The following is a 17,906-nucleotide window of genomic DNA, read 5'->3' as shown; positions in this document are numbered from 1 at the left end:
AAGGACTGGGTAACCCACCCCTGGGGCAAGCTTCGCACCGCGTCACCCCAAGAGGGCTGACCCTAGAGGGGTGCGCTGTGGGGAGCGTCTCCTTTTGGAAAGTGTTGCATTTATCCCTAATGTAAGGAAGCAGGGTTCGGTAGGCTGCCCCCTGCCTTTGGAAGCACACAGCCTTTTGCTAAGATCCGAGCAGGATGGGGCCGGAGATAAAACATGGCCTTGGAGACGGGGCATCTGGGGAGCTGAGCCCACCCTGTCCCTGACCCCCGGCATCCTGGCTTGAGGCAGAGCTCCTGCCTCCTGCGAGGCCTTTGGGGACGCTCTGATGCTTTCCCAGGGAAGGACGGCTGGTTGAGGCTGAGTGGGGCTGACCTCGATCTCTGCGGAGGGAGGGCAAGGCTGCGTGCCCAGGCCTCAGCCGCCCCAAGCTGCCTCACCAGGCCATGGAACTTCTGGGTAGCCGCCAGAAAGTCAGGGTTCCTCTGTGCTCATGGGCTGCACGTGAAGACAGCATGGAACACGTAACCCACAGGGTGACCGAGCATCCAAGCAGGGCCGTGCGTGTAAGTGCCAAGTGCTGTGCAGACGACGAGGCCGACTCTGGGGCCCCAAGTCTGATCTCCCGCTACACACGCTGTAACTTCGCAGAGTACTGAGTCCCTGCGTTTCCATGTCGTAAACTCTGAAACGTAGGTAGCAGTTGCATCTCCCTGTGGAATTGTTGTGAGGACGGGTCGAGTGCACTGATGAGGGTAAACAGCTCAGAACCTGGCAGGTCGTGAATGTGTAGCGAAGACTGGCCGCCAGCAGCACGTCTGTAATATCCCCTTAACGTTTTCTTTAGTGTACCGTTAATTTTCCTGCTGTTTCTGCCATTAGCGCTAACGATAGCGATGCTGGTTGGTGTCTAGTTGTCACTCTGTATTGCAGAAATCACTTGTATCTGTACTGGTTGCCTCTTTCAACCTCGCTTGAGTTTCAAAATAGTCAGATAGAGGGGCAGGCAGGCAGGGAATTCACCCCTGTTGTGTGGGTGTGGAAATAGAGGCTGAGAAGTCTCCGGCCACAGCTGCCCTGCCCTTACAGGGACAGTTGGACCCCAGAAAGCACCCCATCGACTGCCACTTGTCCCGAGGAAGTGGCCACCGCAGAACACCCTGGGCCCTTGATGTTGAACAATCCTTCCTCGTGTGAAAATACCCAGACTGTTCGCCTGCCTTTGTGTCCAGCCAAGGAGAGTCAGACGTTCCCTAAGACCAACGAGAAAGTCTCTCCGCTTCGGAAATCCCACCTAAGTACGAGGCTTGCCAATCAGAGACTGCCTTCGTCTTTCTTCTTCTTACTCAATAACTAACTCCCTTTTAACACTTTTGAACCCCTGCTGATGGCAGCCTGGTCCCCTGGACGCACGTGTGTGAAGGACTCGGTTTGGCCCCTGAGGAGGTGCAGGGTCCCCGCACGTGCCCCAGGGGCAGGTCAGGCGGGCAAGGACACTGTGCAGAACCGCCATCCACAGAGCAAGTTTAAGGCTTCAAGACAACCTGCCGTGAAGGACCCTGTTTAACTTTATTTAACTGCAGTTCACAAGCTTATTTGACCCAAGGACTTGGCAATCTTCCCCCCACCCCGTCACACATAAACTACAAATCAAACAGGTATCGTGCAGACCAGCTTTGGAAATGTTACACGAACCCCCGCGGAGACACTTCATACTTATACAAGCTCCACAGTGTCTGTAGTTGTTTCCTTTTTCATAGAAAGTGAGACCGAGATTCTGAGATCAAGTAATTTGTCCAAACTGGCCCACCCTTCTCTAAGGGACGGTTGCAGGAGCATGAGGGTTGCATTCAGCCTGCCGAGTCCCTGAAGTCCTGCCCCCCAGGCTGCCTTGCCTGCGACGTCCCCTCTGGAAGGTTCCACTCACGTTAACTGATCTCCTTAGTCTCCAGGACTAGACCCTCCTGGCCCCGAGCTTAAGAACCAGACACCGCTTCCCAGCAGATCAGTGTTTCGTGGGAGCACAGGCGCCCTGTGGGCACCGTTAAATTGCTGGGTGACAGCAGGAGAGGGCACCTCATGTGGCCGCGATGACAGCGTGCCGGGGGTAGAGGTGTCCCCCCAGCAGGGGTGTGCTTTACTGCCCCAGCACCCCCTCATCCTCCCAGCGACCCTGCTGGTGTCACCCTCCACACTTGGACGAGGGGCGAGCGCCACACAACCTTTCAGAGTGGCTGCCTTTGGGGTCACGCAGCTAGAAAGGTGCAGAGCTGGGCCAGAGATGTCTCTCTGTCTGTTTTTCTCTCCAATATCACAACAACTTAGAATGTTGAGACCATGGAAGGCACTTTGTAGAAGTTTTAAAAGTGTGTGTGTGTGTGTGTGTGTGTGTGTGTGTACACAAACATACACGGTTGCATCTTAATTTATAGATAAAAACTAGAAATGTATAATGTGTGGTGTGTCTTTCAGAAAATAAGACCTGTCTCGAGGGCTTATTATGAGTACGAAATAACACAGTATATGAAGACATCCTACAGGGTCCAGCCCTTAGTGTTTTCTAAATATACTTACAGGTTCATCAGTTCAGTCATTCATTGAATGTCCAGCATCGTCATTTCACAGATGGAAAAGCCCAGAAAGAGGCACTGACTTGCTCCGTGTCCCACGGAAAATTGATGGGGAGGGGGCAGCTGGGGTGAAGGTCTTGGCGGAATCCTTTGATTTGAATCAGGTGGTGTGGGAGCTGGACAGGAGCAGAGGGCTCCTGGATTTCCCTGTTTTTGAGTTGTCCCCCGTCCATCTCCAGGAGGCATGGTCGGGGGGGGTCGAGCAGGTCCCCACAGCTGCTCCATGAGCGTGCCCGTCCCATGCTTCTGCACAGTTCATCAGAATGGAGTTCGCCCCAGCTTAGGAAACATTTTCAATACCTGGTCTAGCCCAGTGGTCCTCAACTGGTGTGAGTTTTACCTCCCAGGGGACGTTCAGCGATCCCTGGAGGCATTTTGGGTTGTCACACCTGGGGAGTGCTACTGGCATCTCAGGATGCTGCAGGACATCCTGCAACACCCAGGACAGCCTCCCCACCCCCGAACAAAGAATTATCAGCCCAGTGCTGATGGGGCCCAGGTCAAGAACCCTGCTCCGGCCTGGTGCTGTGCTGACATGTGTGACTCCGGTCCTGGAGGGGGGTCAGCCACACGGCGAGTTAGGGGAGGGCGGGGCAGGGGCGTCTCACTCCCACTGTCAGGTGCATATGTACCCCCTGGGGGATCTTGTTAAAACATGGGCCCTGATACAATAGGCCTCCAGTGAAGCCTGAGCATCTGCATTTCTCACCCTCTCCCAGGAGGCGCCCAGGCTGCAGGTCTGTGAATTGCCCTCTGAGTCATGGTGTCCTGGCCACAGGTCCTGTCTGGCACTTTCTCCGCTGCACCAGCATCCTGAGAGCCTGTCTCCAGTGCTGTCCTCACCCTGTCCTAATTGCTGTTCTCTTTCTCTCGTCCTAGGGTTCCCTGGGCCTGCCGGGTCCCCCTGGGAGAGACGGCAGCAAAGGCATGCAGGTACGTCTGTTCCCACAGGGCAGCACCGGGCTTGGGACCTCCTGATCAGAGTCCCCTGTCCCCGAGTGGGGTGGCCTTTGCCAGGGCCAGGCCTGAGCTGGGGCTTCTTTGTACCAGGATCTTCCCAGGTCCCTGGAGGCCAGCCTGATAGTTATAACATCACCAGCAGCAGCCGTTGCCACCAGGCATCTGCCACCTATGTGTCCCTGGAAGCTGTTTTCTCACTTAGCTGACAGGCAGTCCTGCATGGGAGGTCTTGTCCGATGCCTAGACCTGGAACCAAGTCGAGGTCCAAGCTGAGGGATTCGGTTCCCAAGTCCCCGGTTCACAGCTCAAGGAGTCGGTGAGACCCCAGCAGCAGCCTGCATGGCCAGCCGGCCTCCCTCTGGGGGGCACCCCGACTCCACCTCTGCACCTGCAGCCTCTGAGTTGGAACACAGTCTAGGACCCCAGGCAAAATGTGACCTCAACTCAGGCGGGTCAGTCCGATCCAGGACAAACGGGCCCTCTTCTCCAGCAAGGACCCAAATGGAAACCGGCTCGGGTTCTTGGCGGCCCCTGATGGGCACGCAAGCCACTATGCTTGCTCCACTGTTCTGTCTCAGCTGAGTTTTGTTGGACCAGCAGCAGGAGTGGATGGGGACTGAGGTGATGAACACCCGCAGTGAAGATCAGCTCCTTTGCTTGTAGAAAGAGTCTCTGGGGGAGCTGGGTCTCAGCTCACCGGTGGTTACATCGTTTCCGTGCCGAGTTCTAGTTCCAGGAAGAGATGCCTCGGGTGCCTGGGCCTGTGTCCGCCGGGTTGTGACCACATGCTATTCTGTGTGTGCAGGGGGAGCCGGGAGAGCCAGGAGAGCCGGGGCTGCCTGGAGAGGTGGGCGTGCGGGTAAGTGTTGCTTTGAGTTATTCCTCTCTTGTTCCTGGTGTACAGATCTTGATGCAAAACGAACTTTTTGGGTAACATTTCCTTAGGTGTAGAGCTGATGCCCAAATGGGTTCCCTACCTACACTGCTTATGCACCACACCCGGGCTCATGTGTGTATGTCCACACATCCATGATGTTTCTAAAGGCTTACAGAAAATGAATCGTACCGTACTCTGCCGTTTATCTTTTTTAACAAGAGACCTATCTTTCCACACCAGTATGGATCGACACCACCTATTCTCTTAATCAGTGCATGTTATTCCATCATATGGATGTGTCGTAATTTACATAACTTTTCCTCTATTTGTGGCCCTTAAGGTTATTTCTGATTTCATCTTTTTCACTAAAATCAGTAAATGCACACACACGTGTGCACGTGCACACGTTTCTCTTACGTATACTGTATTTTTATTTCCGTAGGCTAGATGACAAAAATTGGGATACCTTTGGCTGAGGAAAAGAACATTTTAATTTTAATAGATTTTAACAGATATTGCCCAGTTAGTAGCCTAGAAATCATAGCAACCCATGGTCCAGGCAGCAGAGGGGTCTCCAGGCCCTGCAGACTCCCGTTGGGCTTTGTCAGGACACGTCTGGGTTGTGCTGGCCCCACGGCGAAGTATGAGCGATGCGCTGAGGGAATCAGTCATGTGACCAAGAGCTGTGCACATGTCCTGGCCAGATCCTGGCATGGCCGTGGACCGCGGGGCACATGGAAACGAGACAGCCGCACTGGACTTCTGATGGCTCAGCACACTGTTTCCTGTTCCTCGAAGTCAAGCAGAGTTGCGTGTGAATCCTGGCTCCACCAGGCAGGGGATGGCACGAGCTCTGCGTGGGGCAGGGAGCAGCGGAGATAGAGGGGTCTCTCGGGGAGACCTTGTGCGGGCGGCACGGTGGCACGTGGTGGGTGAGAAGCAGCCCTCTCGGCCCTGAACGTGGTCACCGACAGAGTGTGACCTCTGCTCCTGCCTCTTCTGGCCATTCCCAAACCTTCTTTTGTGAACACGCTTCTGCAGGGACCCCAAGGACCTCCTGGACTTCCCGGACCTCCCGGCCCTGTCGGAGCTCCTGTAAGTAGAGGCAGCTGTGTGGAAGGGGCTCTGTCGCCTCTGCCAGGGACTGGGACCCAGGCTCTGACAGGTCTCCATCCCACATCTGCACACGGAGGACATGGCAGTGAAGCATGGGTGATTCTTCTTAGACCAGAAATGCTTACATGTTATGGTACTTAAAGGATCTCTTAGCGATCATGTTCAAATGCACGTTCCCAGGGCCCCATTCCCAGCTACAGCAACAGGTTTGTGTGGAGCCCAGGAATCTGCATTTTTACCCAGCAGCCCAGGTATTTCTGACACTTGACCTAAAGAAGCCATTTTTACCAATCTGTCTAGTCAGCCGCTCCAGAAAGGGGTGGAGTCTTTATTATAAATTTTCAGCCCCTAGAACAGTGCCAGACACAGGGGATGTTTGGTGACCAAGTGCCCCGTGAACAAAGCGATGGACAAGTAGATACGGTATATAGTGAGCAAAGTGTCTCCTTGAGCCTCTAACCTTGTTTTTAGTGCTTGTTAAGAAAGATTTGAGATGCTCTCCAAAGGAAAGAAGCAGTGTTAATGGTCGTTTTCAAACAAGGCAACCTGCATTGCCTCAGGGGCATTCAAAACCTCTGACCTCTGTGTATCTGGCCAGAATATTTGGATGGAATTAGAATGGCCTGTATATCCAGCTGCCCCCAGAGGCCTAAGTGGTCCGCAGACCCTCTGCCTTCTGGGAAGGCGTCCTGTGCTCTGGCCCTGTGCCTCTTCCCCAGGCACCAAAGATGTAAGTATTACTCCTGGGATCCACAAGCAGGCCTGGCAGTCTGCCCCCTTTAACATCCTTTTCTTAGAGCATCCAGGAAGGGAGAGGAGAGAGAGGGGACACAGGGCATTCACCTAGTAACACAGGATGTACTCAGGCCTCTCCAGCAGGGCCATGCCCCAAGCTGCATTCCTGCCCGGGAGCAGCCGTGCTTCCACCAGCGGGGGTGCTGTGACCCGGCATCTCACCGCACACCCTACACATCTCAGGAGCAGACACACGTGCATTCTGATCTCTGCACTGTCATGTGGGGCAGTAGCCTTCAGGTAGAACTTCTGCAAGATTCTCGTGCAAACCAAGGGATTGACGTAGCCATTCCTTGGCTCACTTATTCAACAAGTGTTTATGGACATCAAGGGGCAGCTGCTTTTCCAGACCGTGGGGTGCGGCACTGAAGGAAAGGAGGCACTGCCCTCGTGGGGCTGGCATTCTGCTTGGGGGAGGCCACAGATGTGTCCTGTGGGGCTGAGTGCTCGAGGGAAGTGAAGCCTGGTGAAGAGGATGGACGGTAGGCGGGCGGGGCGGGGGCTGTAATTTGAATCCTGTGGTCAGAGACGCCAACACCTTGGCTGGCGTTTCCATCGCTTCTGCTCACAGAGGGGAGGGAGTCCTTAGTGCAGGTTCTAGGTGTTGCTTCTGAGGAAGGTGGGGTGGATGGAGGGTGGGGCAGCAGCCCTGTCCCTGGGGGAGGTGGAGGAATGTGGCTTCAAGGGGCCCAGAGTCTCAGGTTCAGTGTTGGGCTGCTCCGCCACTCCATGATCAGACGGAATCACAGGCTCTGGGTGGCAGTGGGGACTGACTCCAAGGCCACCTTCCTGCGATTGACCAGATGAGCTCAGGGACCAGGGTGGGTTCAAGTCTTAACAGGGAGGACCTCGATGATCCAGGCGGGGGACCAGCCCCGGGAGCTCACGTCTCACGCAGCGGGGGACCCAGATCGCTGCCCAGGCCCGAGGGGGGAGTGCAGGCCGCTGTGCGGAGTGAGGCGGCACGGGAGACAGACCTTCACTGCCATCCCAGGCAGGCAGGCTGCCCACGGGCCTCAGACTCAGCGCAGAGAAGCTGGACGGGGCTGTCCTGTTACTCATCTTCCCCTCTTCCCCAGGGTCTCCATGGAGAACGAGGTGAAAAGGGAGCCCAAGGAGAAAAGGTATTTCCAATCTGCTTCAGTCAATCAGTGCAGCTTTCCATAGACAGTGTGTGTGTGCACGTGTGCGTGCGTGTGTGCGCGCACTGGCGGGTGAAGCCCGGTGCAGAGGAGGCATTAGTTTCCCAGCCTTCTGAACGTAAGGTCTGGGCCCAGAATGCTGTGGGCTCGGTACCTGCAGGGGCTGCAGTCCCCTTGCAGAGACAGGATTTCGGGTTTCCTGGCCAGAGAGGTTTTGAAAGAGCCTTTGGATCCGGACTCAGTTCCGGTTGCTGCCATGGACTCACATCTCCCTCGGCAAGTTGCACAAGTTCTCCACACCTCGATTACCTGACTCTCCCGCGGAGGGAGGGAGCCTGGTGACAGCTGTGGCCGTGGGGACCCACGTTAGCCTCGTGCATCAAGTGGTGAGACCCGACCTCAGCGGAGACTCGTGAACGCACGTTGCCACCGGGGTGACGTGGTCGGGGCGGCTGAGGCTGGCCGTGCCTTCGTGGTGAGGCCACCGGGTCACAAGTAATCCTCAGACCAGATCCTTCTATGGGTGCTAAGGCCGTAGAAGGCTCGGGGTTCTGCTGGGTGGGGGTGAGGACCGCATATCCTCCCTGACCTCGCCAGACAGCAGCCGGATCGAATTCTCAGGAATCCCAGGCCCATCTGTTCATGGGGCTCCTTCAGATCAAGAGCTAGAAACTGGCCATGTTCCAGACCCTTTTTCAGCAGCTACCCTGTTCCATCTTCCTAGAGTACATGTTACTCTAGTTTTATAGGGAATGTCTAAATTATTAAGAAACTTAATTTTTTTTCAGTATATTTGGAAAATAGGGAAAAAACAGCCTCTAATTCCACCATCCTGCTACAACTGTGGTGGCCAAGTCCCTGTAGGACTTGTTCTTGTGTGTCCCGTGTCTTAGTCACACGTGACATGTTCTGCTTTGCATCCGTCTTGTCTCTTGTTCCTGCGTGGAGCCTCTCCCCAGCATATGCTGCTGTAGACTTTTACGATTTATCTTAAACGGCTGCACAGCGTCCCGTGTGTGACTAGACTGTGATTTATGTGCCCGCTCCCCTATTATTGATCACTTCGGGTTTTTTCCAGTTTTTCATGATGAAAAACACTGCTTTGGTGACCATTTTTGCACCGATAGCTTTATTTTTCCAATTTAGGATGGTTTCCTTAGGCTGCTCCCCCAGAAGGGGGGCTCCAGGCAAAGGAAATGAATGTGTTGTGTGGCTCTGGAAACACGTGGCCCCGAGGCTTCCCAGAAGGCTCCTCAGAAGGAGGGAGGGGGCAGAGGCTAGCATAACGCCCACCTCAGCTCCAAAGCATGGTTTCTGTTTGTGTGGTTATTAAATTTTAATCACTGTAGCTTAAAAAGTGAAATACCTGACCCCGTGGTCATCATAGGTTGCGTCTCTTGGTTCTTCTGAGAGTTTCACGTGGCTCCGTGCATTGGGTTGCAGGCAGAGCGCCTCTCTGTGGCCCTCTTCTCCTTCCCTTTATAAGGTAGAGTCTTGAAAGTGACACTTGGGATAACTGAGGATCCAGGCACAGGGCTTGATGGGCAGCTCTGGTGCACGAAGGAACAAGGTTCTCATTTGAAAGCCCCCGTGGGAACAGGCAGGGTTTGGGGAACGGACCCGGCAGTAGGGCTGAGCTCCAGACCAGCAAAAGGGACCCTGAGACTCCGTGGCCAAAGTGCGTGTGTGGCCGGCTCACCAGTGATTCCGGCCAAAGGCCCAGGTGCGTGGACACCCCCCTGGCTGTCACCTGTGGGCACAATCAGAGACCCAGGCCTGTGCCCTGGCCTCCAGGCCTTCAGCGTCCCGCCAGCCGCTACTGAATGCCCGGTGCCTCGCGTCCTGCGCTGACGGTGGCAGCGCCAGTGAAGACTGAGGACAGGCCCTGCTTTCGAGGCCCCAGGAGTTCAGTGGGCCACACGGATTCACAGGGTTAATTCACTTCGTGGTCCTGCGAGGTGTGCAGTGCCCCGTGTACAGCCTGGAGCGTGGATAGCCCTCCGTAGGCCTTGGCCAGACCAGTCAGTGAATAACAGGTGAGTCCTGTGTCCTCAGACCAGACCCCCCCTATAAGAAGGATAACTGGTGAATCGAAGGTGTGGGAACCGAAGCAAAGGACAGTAGCGTGGACACGGCTGGGTCGTGTAAGGACAGGAGGTGGATGCAGCCCCCCAGTAGCTCCGGGACCTTGGCCATCAGATCCACGTGCAGTACTGACACAGCACTGCAGGGCACAGACACCCAATGCTTGATCCCCTGGGCAGGGCTCCCCGCACAGAGGGGTCAAGGCTGTGGCTTTGCCGCTTGCCTGAGGCCCGGGGCTGGGCCAAGCCTGCAGTCACGGCATCTGAGGACCCACGGGCAGGAGTTCGTGAGGGTACCCCACCCGCAGAGGACTCTGCTTTGCTTCATGTGGGGACCATGTGCCACCAAACACCCTGGGGTCCAGGAGACGTGGGCTCAAGCCGCGCAGCACTGATGTGGAGTGTGCAAAAGGAAATGAGGAGGGAAAGAAGCCTCCTTACGGGGCCTCAGTCCCTGCATTGTAGAATCGCGGGCGGGATCTGGATTGAGCCAGACGCCTGTTCCCAGCCCTCGTCCATCATCTGGTTCACACGCAGTGCCTGGGGTTTCCAGACGCACCTCCCACAAATGTCTTCTACCTCATGAAGGAATATGGAAGGAATCCTCCCCGTTGAAGCTATGTTTTAAGTGCGTTTTTTTTTTTAATGTGCTGGAAAGGACCCAAAAAAGTAAAAACATAAGTTCAGTCCTTAAGAAGCTGCAGTCTGACTGGGGGCTTGTGAAAAGCTAAACTGATGCATCCATTTGTTTATTCACCCATTCCACGTGCCCACCCCCCAGCACCCAGCTACAAATACTTTAAATATTCGTGTGACCTCCTTCAGCTCTCTGCTCAAGCGCCACTTCCTCAGAAGTCTTCCTCGGTCCCCAGGCCTGTCCCAGAGCTTGCACGTCCGTGCCCCTGGAGCCCCTGTGGTTTTCACCCTCACGGGTCATGTGTGTCACATTTGTTTGCCTTTCACCCCCTACCCCCCCACACACGCCTGTAGCCCCCTGGCAACTTGAGCACGCCGCTCACACCCTGTTCACCTCATACACCTCTGGGGCCTCACGCCCTGGGGTAGTACCTGACACGGAGCACCTGGCCAGGCCTCATCTACCGATGCGCTGGGCACCAGGTGAGGAGTGATGCAGGAGCCAAGGTCGGACTCGGATTACAGAGGACCTTCAGTAGCAGGCGTGTGAACTTGGACTTCTTTAGAGATGCGTAGGGTGGATTTAGAAGATGCATCTTAGCACTTAGGCTTAGGTGTAGCCTCCGGAGTGGATGAAATGGTGAACAGGAAGCTGCATGGACCACGTCATGGAAGCCAGGAAATGTCACCGACGGAAAGCAGAGCACGAACACTGCGCCGTCCAAAAGATGGCCTCCTGAGCTACCTGGTCGCAGCAGTTTCAGCTGAGCTTCTGAGGAATTTGCATTGCCCGGGGTTTTAGTCGAGACTGAAGTACAGAGCTGAGGACTCTTCGCGGGCCTAGGGGGAGCCAGCTCAGCCCCAGAGGAACTGGGCCGGCCACTTGATGTACCAGAACCTCAGTTCTCATCTGCAGAATGGAAACATGCACAGCCTCCCTGAATCTTGTTGGAACCTTGGATGAGACACAGAATCAAAGTGTCCAGCACATAACTGACACATCCACAAACATTCGTGTCCTCTCCCACCTGTGGTTCAGGGGAAAACTCAGTCTGTACACTCAGTGCTTTGTTCTTCCCAAAGTTCTGTTTTGAAGTAACAGCCTTTTCCCATATAATGCTGCACGGCTTGTCCATTAAGCTTTTGGAGTCTTAAGACTTTTTTCCAGCCAAGAAATGCTGCATTCCTGTCAAAATTCTAAATTATCAGATCTGGAAAGGACCGCAGATAACCCTGGAGATCTCCCGTTATCGTCCAGAGGGGGAAACTGAGCCCAGAGGCGATGTGTTTCCTGATGCAGCCCGTTATAAGGCGAGCAGGTGCTGGAAACGTCTCACTCCCAATCTGGGCTTTCCCCGCAGGACACACAGGGCTGAACGGTCGACATTCCCCAGGGACTGTTTCTTCAGACCGGCCACAGCCCTGCCCCCTGCAGGCGCCACCTTGCAGGGAAGCTTGGGAAGTGGGGGCCCGCCTGCAGGGGAGCCCCAGGAGAGGAAGTCCAGCCGGTGACCCATCAGCCTCAGCCTCCCCAGGCTGCACCACGCAGCAGCATCGTGGCATAGAGGAAGCCCCGCACAGTGTTTCTGGAGCCAGCCTGCCTGCGTGTTCAATCCTAGTTCTGGGATCTGCAAGCAGGGTGACCTTTGGAGAGTTTAGTTAACCTCTGAGTCTCAGGTTTCCTCAGTGCTGAGAGTAACTATCTGTTATGTAAGGCTACCATGAGGATTAAATGAGTTAGTATCTGTAAAATGCTTAGAGCAGTGCCGGGCAACATATGCCATATTTATGGAGGGTGGGGAGTCAGAGAGAGAGAGAGGGAGAGAGAGAGAGAGAGAAACAGCCCGACAGAGAAAGATGGGGGCGTGCATAACCTGAGCCCTGCGAGCTCAGCTTTGGGTCTGAGCTCCGGCTCCCTTGCCGACTTTTCTCCGTGACCCTGGGGACCCTTCTCTGCACCTCTGTTTCCCCATCTGTCAAACAAGAAGCCTGGGCTGCATGATCTCTTAGGCTCCTTTCCAGTTCTTATATCTGATGAGTACTTAAAACAGCTTATTTTCTTGTGAACCTCTCAGATTTCTTAAATCAGCAAGAAGGAAGTTTCCATTTCCCCTTGAGACAGGCGCATCCCGCTGCCTGGCTTGGCCAGACGTGGAGCTGGGCCAGAGAGAGCCAGTGGCCACGCATCGCTAGGCCACCTCCGTCAGCCACGTGGCAGGGCCTTCTCTGGGAGGTGGGGGCCGGGAGTTAGCCCTTGCTTCAGGCGTCTTCCAGAAGGTGCCTTGCAGGCGCAGCGAGGCGCGGAGGCTCTGTAGGCACAAGCACCTCCTAGTGATTGAGGGGCAGTGAGGCCCGAATGGGTTTTGGGCTTGGGGCAGTTGGCAAATGGTACAGTGTATCTAGTTAGTCACAAAGAGAGGAGTCCACTCCCTAGGGGCCAGAAGTTGGACACGGCGGCCCCGGCTCTTCTATCTGGAAACCGTGCTTCCTACACAACTTCGGGTGGGTGAGTGTGGCAGTCGAGCTCCTGAGGCCCCAGGGAGGACGTTCCAGGGGTCCTGCCCGCCCTGGTTTGGGACTAGGGAAGCCCAGGCCTTGGGGGCTGGAGTGAAACGGTCAGAGCACCAGCTTTGGAATCAACAGGACCAGTCTTACCCTGGCCCTGCCTCTGTCAGCTCTGGGACCTCACACCAGCTTCTAGTCTCTCTGACCTGTGTCCTTATCTAACATTTAGAGGTAACACCATCTGTCTCAGGAAGTGACCCTGAGGATCTGATGAAATTAGTTGTGAGAGCAGCTACAGGACTTGGCACCCGGTAGGCACCCCCTGAACATTTAACAAAAGGGAGTGGGAGTTTTGAAGGGACTGTGGCCATGGTGCATCCCGCCCACACCAGCCCCCAACTCTGTCTTACGATGAGTCGTCAGTAAGACCATAGCCTTCAATCCACGTAGCTCTGGAAGGGCTGGCAGTGTTGCCCACCAGGTGTACGGGGATGAGTATTTGTTGACTTTCTCCTGTGTGCTGGGTGCATGTGGTTAAATCTTTATGGAGCAAGTGCCCAGTGGAAGAAGCACACCACACACACCCTCCCGCATTAAATGTGCAGAGGGACACGGAGATTTCAGGGTCCTCAAGACTAGGCAGCCTAGATGGCAGGGGCTGTGGGCGGGTTTTGTGCTTTAAGCGGGTTGCGTGTGCCCTCTGCTGTCGGAGACCTAGAACAGCAAGTGGACCTGGCCTGGGGGAGCGCCCCCCCCCCGCCCCCTGCCTTCACCGCAAGCCCCCAGGATTCAGACAGTGAATACCAGATCTCCCCCTCTTGAGCTGTGTGAGCCAGGATGGCACACTTAATCTCTGAGACTCAGTTTCCTTTACTGAAAGCAGGGACAGTGTGTCATAGGATTGATGTGGATTTTAAAGGAGATAGTGTGTGTTCAGCTCCTGGTACCCAGAAGATGCTGCAGACACGGATTGAGTCTGCTTTGATTTGCAGATTCCAGGCTTCTGGTGGGCTGTGCTCGCACTAGTTTGAACGCTGACCCCATGCTTCCCTGTGACTTCGTGCCACCTCCTATCCCAGCAGGGCTCGGAGGGTGTGGCAGTTAAAGACCCGCTCGGAATGCCGTCGTCTTCCGTCTTCCGGCTCCGTCACCTCTTTGTCCCTCGGCTCATCTCTGTCCCTCGTCTGTCCTCTCCTGCTCATTCCCTCCCTCTCTCATCTCCTGCTCCTGGAGGCAAACACCTATCAGCACCCCAGTCGCATCCCTCCTGCCCCACTCTCTGTGTGCTGACCAGGGAGAGACCGCCGATGCCACGTCCAGCCGAGTCCGAGCCCTGCACCCTGCAGCTGTCCTGAGTGGCAGCCGGGAGAAGTCTCGCCTCCGGGCTCCACTGACCTTGATGAGTAAGTGCAAGGCTGTTAAGAAATAGGGTCTTGGGCTGCGAGGTAGGATTTGTGAAACAGTGCCTGGTCAACACTCCTTCCTTTGCTGAGCCCTGTGGAAGTGCCCCGGGGGACGTTCAGTAGGCTGGCCCGCCACGAGGAGAGCTCTGGAATGGAAGTCCGGAGGCCTTGACTTCAGTCCTGGCTCCATCGCTAAGTTTCTGTGTGACCTTGGACAAGCTCTACCTCCTAAGGTTGTCAGTTTCCTCCCCTGTAAAATGAGGGGGTTGGCGTTCTTGCCAGATCAGCTGCTCTGGGAATCAATGGAAGAGATGCTTGGGGTCCTCTAGGGGCCTCTGCTCAGACCTCACGGGGTGGTAGACATAGAAGATTGAGGGTCAGGGGAATCCAGGTTCTGGTGCCAATGCAGTCACACCTCGCTGGGGTAAGTGGCTTACATCAGGGCCTCCGTTTCCTCATCAGAGTCACCCTCAAACCTGCCAACCCCATAGCGTTCGGAGGAAAAGAAGATGCAGTAGCACACGTGGAATCACTTGGCAGAGAGAGAAACTGCAGGCGGCTCTCTTCTCTGTTCACCCCGAACTTCACGTGATGGAAAGACTTTAAAAGAGTTAATATATGAGTGCTTGAAAGTAGAAACGCGTACATCATTGTTCCAGGATTTTAAAATCATTTCTGAAAGATCGGAAATATATATAGTTAAGTTTACATAGATGCAAAGTGGAGGGAAACTACAGTGCAGCCTGCAGAGCGGGGAGAGGTGCTGGAACAATCCTAAGGCTAAGTCAGTGGATTTGGGGAGTCAAGGGATCCGGGGACAGCTGTCAGTGATTAACTGAGGCCCCGCACTTAGAGCAGCAGAGTTGGGCATCTCCTCCCCTGACCTCGGCTTGAACTGTCCAGTGGGAAGCATCAGTTTTTGACCCCAGATTGAGAGAAAGAAGCCCCCCCCTTACCCTGCAGTCAGCAGAGGTGGGCTGGGTATACAGTCAGCATCCGCAGGCAGGCACCCAGGACCAGCAGAGCAAAGGTGAGCAGAAAACCAGGAATCTTCAGTTATTCAAAACAGCGTCCTGAAAGACACGCCAACATTAAAACAACAAAGAAGGGGAGCTTCCCTGGTGGCGCAGTGGTTGAGAGTCCGCCTGCCGATGCAGGGGACACGGGTTCACGCCCCGGTCCGGAAGGATCCCACATGCCGCGGAGTGGCTGGGCCCGTGAGCCATGGCTGCTGAGCCTGCGCGTCCGGAGCCTGTGCTCCGCAACGGAAGAGGCCACAGCAGTAAGAGGCCTGCGTACTGCAAAAAAAAAAAACAAAAAAAAGAAAACAACAAAGAAGGAAAGAAAGAACTTAAGAAATAAAGTTATAGGGAAGTAGAAGGAGAGCTCAGAATCCTTCCCTTGTGCAGTGCTGCATCATTCAGTCATGTCAACTGGGGCCACACTGCATCTCCAGGCTGGGCTCCGGGGACACAATAATGAAAAGAGTGAACCCAGCCCGTGTCCTCCTGGGGGACGGGAGAGAAGGGTGGTCATGTGGAGAATAAATGCGAATTGGATTAAGAGCTGTGAGGGAGACACATACGAGACCATGCTGGGGAAGAACAGGACGTGGAATCCGGACTAAAAGGCCAAAGGGGTGACGTTTACATGAGCCCCGAGGGCACGGAGGAGCAGCAGAGAGCGGCAAGCATGGCCCTTGGAAACGAGAGAAGCTGCTGTAATGGAGGCACTGCAAGAAGGAACCTGGGCCGCTGGAGGCTGTGCCACAGGCTGTTGGTACCAGCATGAACCCACCTTTCGGAGGGGTCTCTCTCCATCAGCCGAGCTCTTAGGGCCCAGCTGGGAGAAGGACACTGGACCCGGCGGGTCAGCCATGAGGGGAACACACCAGCATCACGGGCATGGCTTGGAGGAGAGCATTGGTATTTATCCACTGGCTGTCATAAGCAGGTGTTTTAATAAGTCACCTCATTCCTTGGTCATCCGTATCTTTCAAAGAAGGGATAATTTTCATCCCCAGGAAACACAGGCCACAGAAACATCTCAGAGAGGTGAAGCAACTTGCCCAAGATTCCAGAGCTGACAAGAGTTCACACCTGTGTGTACATAAGCTGCTGGGTGGAGTTGTGTGGATGGTAGCCCACTGTGCTCCAGCAAATTAACTCTTAGGTCTGTACCAGGCACTGCGAACAGTGGACGTTTATACGTGCTTCCTGGATGGATGAATGATGTGTTAAATGTGTCCACAGTTTTATGAGCTGCGTTACAAGCCCATGCATTTATTTTTTTTTTGACCCCCATGTAGACCCATGAGATAAGGAGTCTGTGTGGTTCAAAGAGGCTGTGTGGTCTTCACTTGGTCACAGATTTAGATGAGAAGCAGAGATGGGAATGTGGTTTCCCTGACCTTTAACGTATGCTCCTTGACCCCCAATACACATAAACTCTCGGCTGCTGTGTGTGTGTGTTTGGCTCTCCTGGTGCCTCGTGGAGAACAGAGCATGCTCGGGAGCTAAGGGCCTTTGCTTGCCTTTCCTCTTTTATGACACTGACCCCGGGGATGTCCCTCTGTTGTTCATTTCTTCTCCTTCCTTCTTTTGCCAGGGGGAGAGAGGCCTGAATGGATTCCCCGGGAAGCACGGGGACACTGGAGAGCAGGTAGGCAGGCGTTGGCTCCGGGGGCCGGACAGGACTGGGGCTTGTGCAGAGCTCGTAGGGCCTGGGGGCTGTGGCCTTTGTCCCACTCGGCTGGGGGTTCCAGGAGGGTTAGCGACCAGCCCCCAGCTTACGGCCACACGTGGACTCCTCCACGCCAGAGTGGAGGGATTCCAGAGAACACACCACGTTAAATCCATTCTCACCTCAGCAGTACGGCACGTGATCATTAACGTAAAGGCCATGGGCGACGCGCACGTGTTCAAAGTGCTGTATTCAGTGCAGTCCTGTCCCCGAGAGTAAAAGATTACTAACAGCCCTAATGCTCATCAATAGATACAGGAGAATAATATAAAATTAATGTGGAAATTAATAGAGCTTCTAATGTCCTGATATGATATTCTCTGAGCTGCGCTGTTAAGTGGAAAATAAAGGCGAGTGTAGGATGGCGTGGGAAGATGCATCTGTGAGTCCAAAGGGGACCACATGGAGGTGGCATTGGGTTAGTTGAGGAAGAACTTTCTAGCAATAAGTGCAGTCTGGGAAGCCTTGTCAAAGTGGCCTGGTGCCTTCTGGGGAAAAGGCCAGGTACAGATTTGGAGGTGCAGTGGCCTCAGCCTCTTCCTTCTCCACTGCTGCCCCTGACGGCCTCCCTTTCCTTCTTTTCTCCAGGGAAGACCCGGCCCTCCTGGCGTGCCAGGGCCCCAGGGAGAAAAGGTAAGCCAGGCCCTGGGGTGACAGGTGGCTCTTGACCAGCAGGTGTGTGAGCTGAACGAATCAGGGCCTGGGGTGTGTGTGCTGGAGGGCCCAGGCTGGAGTTCTGGGAGCAGAGTGCAGACGAAGGTGGTGAGTCAGGCATTAGAACTCAGCCTACAAGAAATGTCTGGTTATTGTACTGAAACATTTTTTTCTACTTTTAGGAATAAAAATCTATTTAAAAAACAAACAACAATCCCTATTATATAACATCCGGACATATTAAGACATTGTGCTGCCCTTAAATGGCTTTTTGGACTAACGCAGATATGAACAAATGCAAAAGAAAACCGCACAGACGCCTTTTCCTCTTTCTCCTTTTCTCCTTCTCTCTCCTCTGCAACGTT

The 17,906-nt window shown here is 54.6% G+C and overlaps 1 protein-coding gene across 1 annotated transcript in view; it reads left to right on the top strand.

Moving 5' to 3' along the window:
* COL22A1 (collagen type XXII alpha 1 chain) overlaps positions 1-17,906 on the top strand; it is a 237,922-nt gene that overhangs the window by 86,081 nt on the left and 133,935 nt on the right. Inside the window, exons 12-17 of the mRNA XM_060035315.1 lie at positions 3,507-3,560; positions 4,393-4,446; positions 5,506-5,559; positions 7,455-7,499; positions 16,753-16,806; positions 17,476-17,520. Coding sequence (XP_059891298.1) covers positions 3,507-3,560; positions 4,393-4,446; positions 5,506-5,559; positions 7,455-7,499; positions 16,753-16,806; positions 17,476-17,520 — 306 coding nt within the window. The remainder of the gene's footprint in view (positions 1-3,506; positions 3,561-4,392; positions 4,447-5,505; positions 5,560-7,454; positions 7,500-16,752; positions 16,807-17,475; positions 17,521-17,906) is intronic.

The sequence above is a fragment of the Delphinus delphis genome, chromosome 17 (assembly GCF_949987515.2).
Source record: "Delphinus delphis chromosome 17, mDelDel1.2, whole genome shotgun sequence".
In the NCBI taxonomy this organism is placed as follows: domain Eukaryota; kingdom Metazoa; phylum Chordata; class Mammalia; order Artiodactyla; family Delphinidae; genus Delphinus; species Delphinus delphis.
Note: the sequence above shows the minus strand (reverse complement) of the source record. Positions and strands in the feature narration are given on the sequence as shown.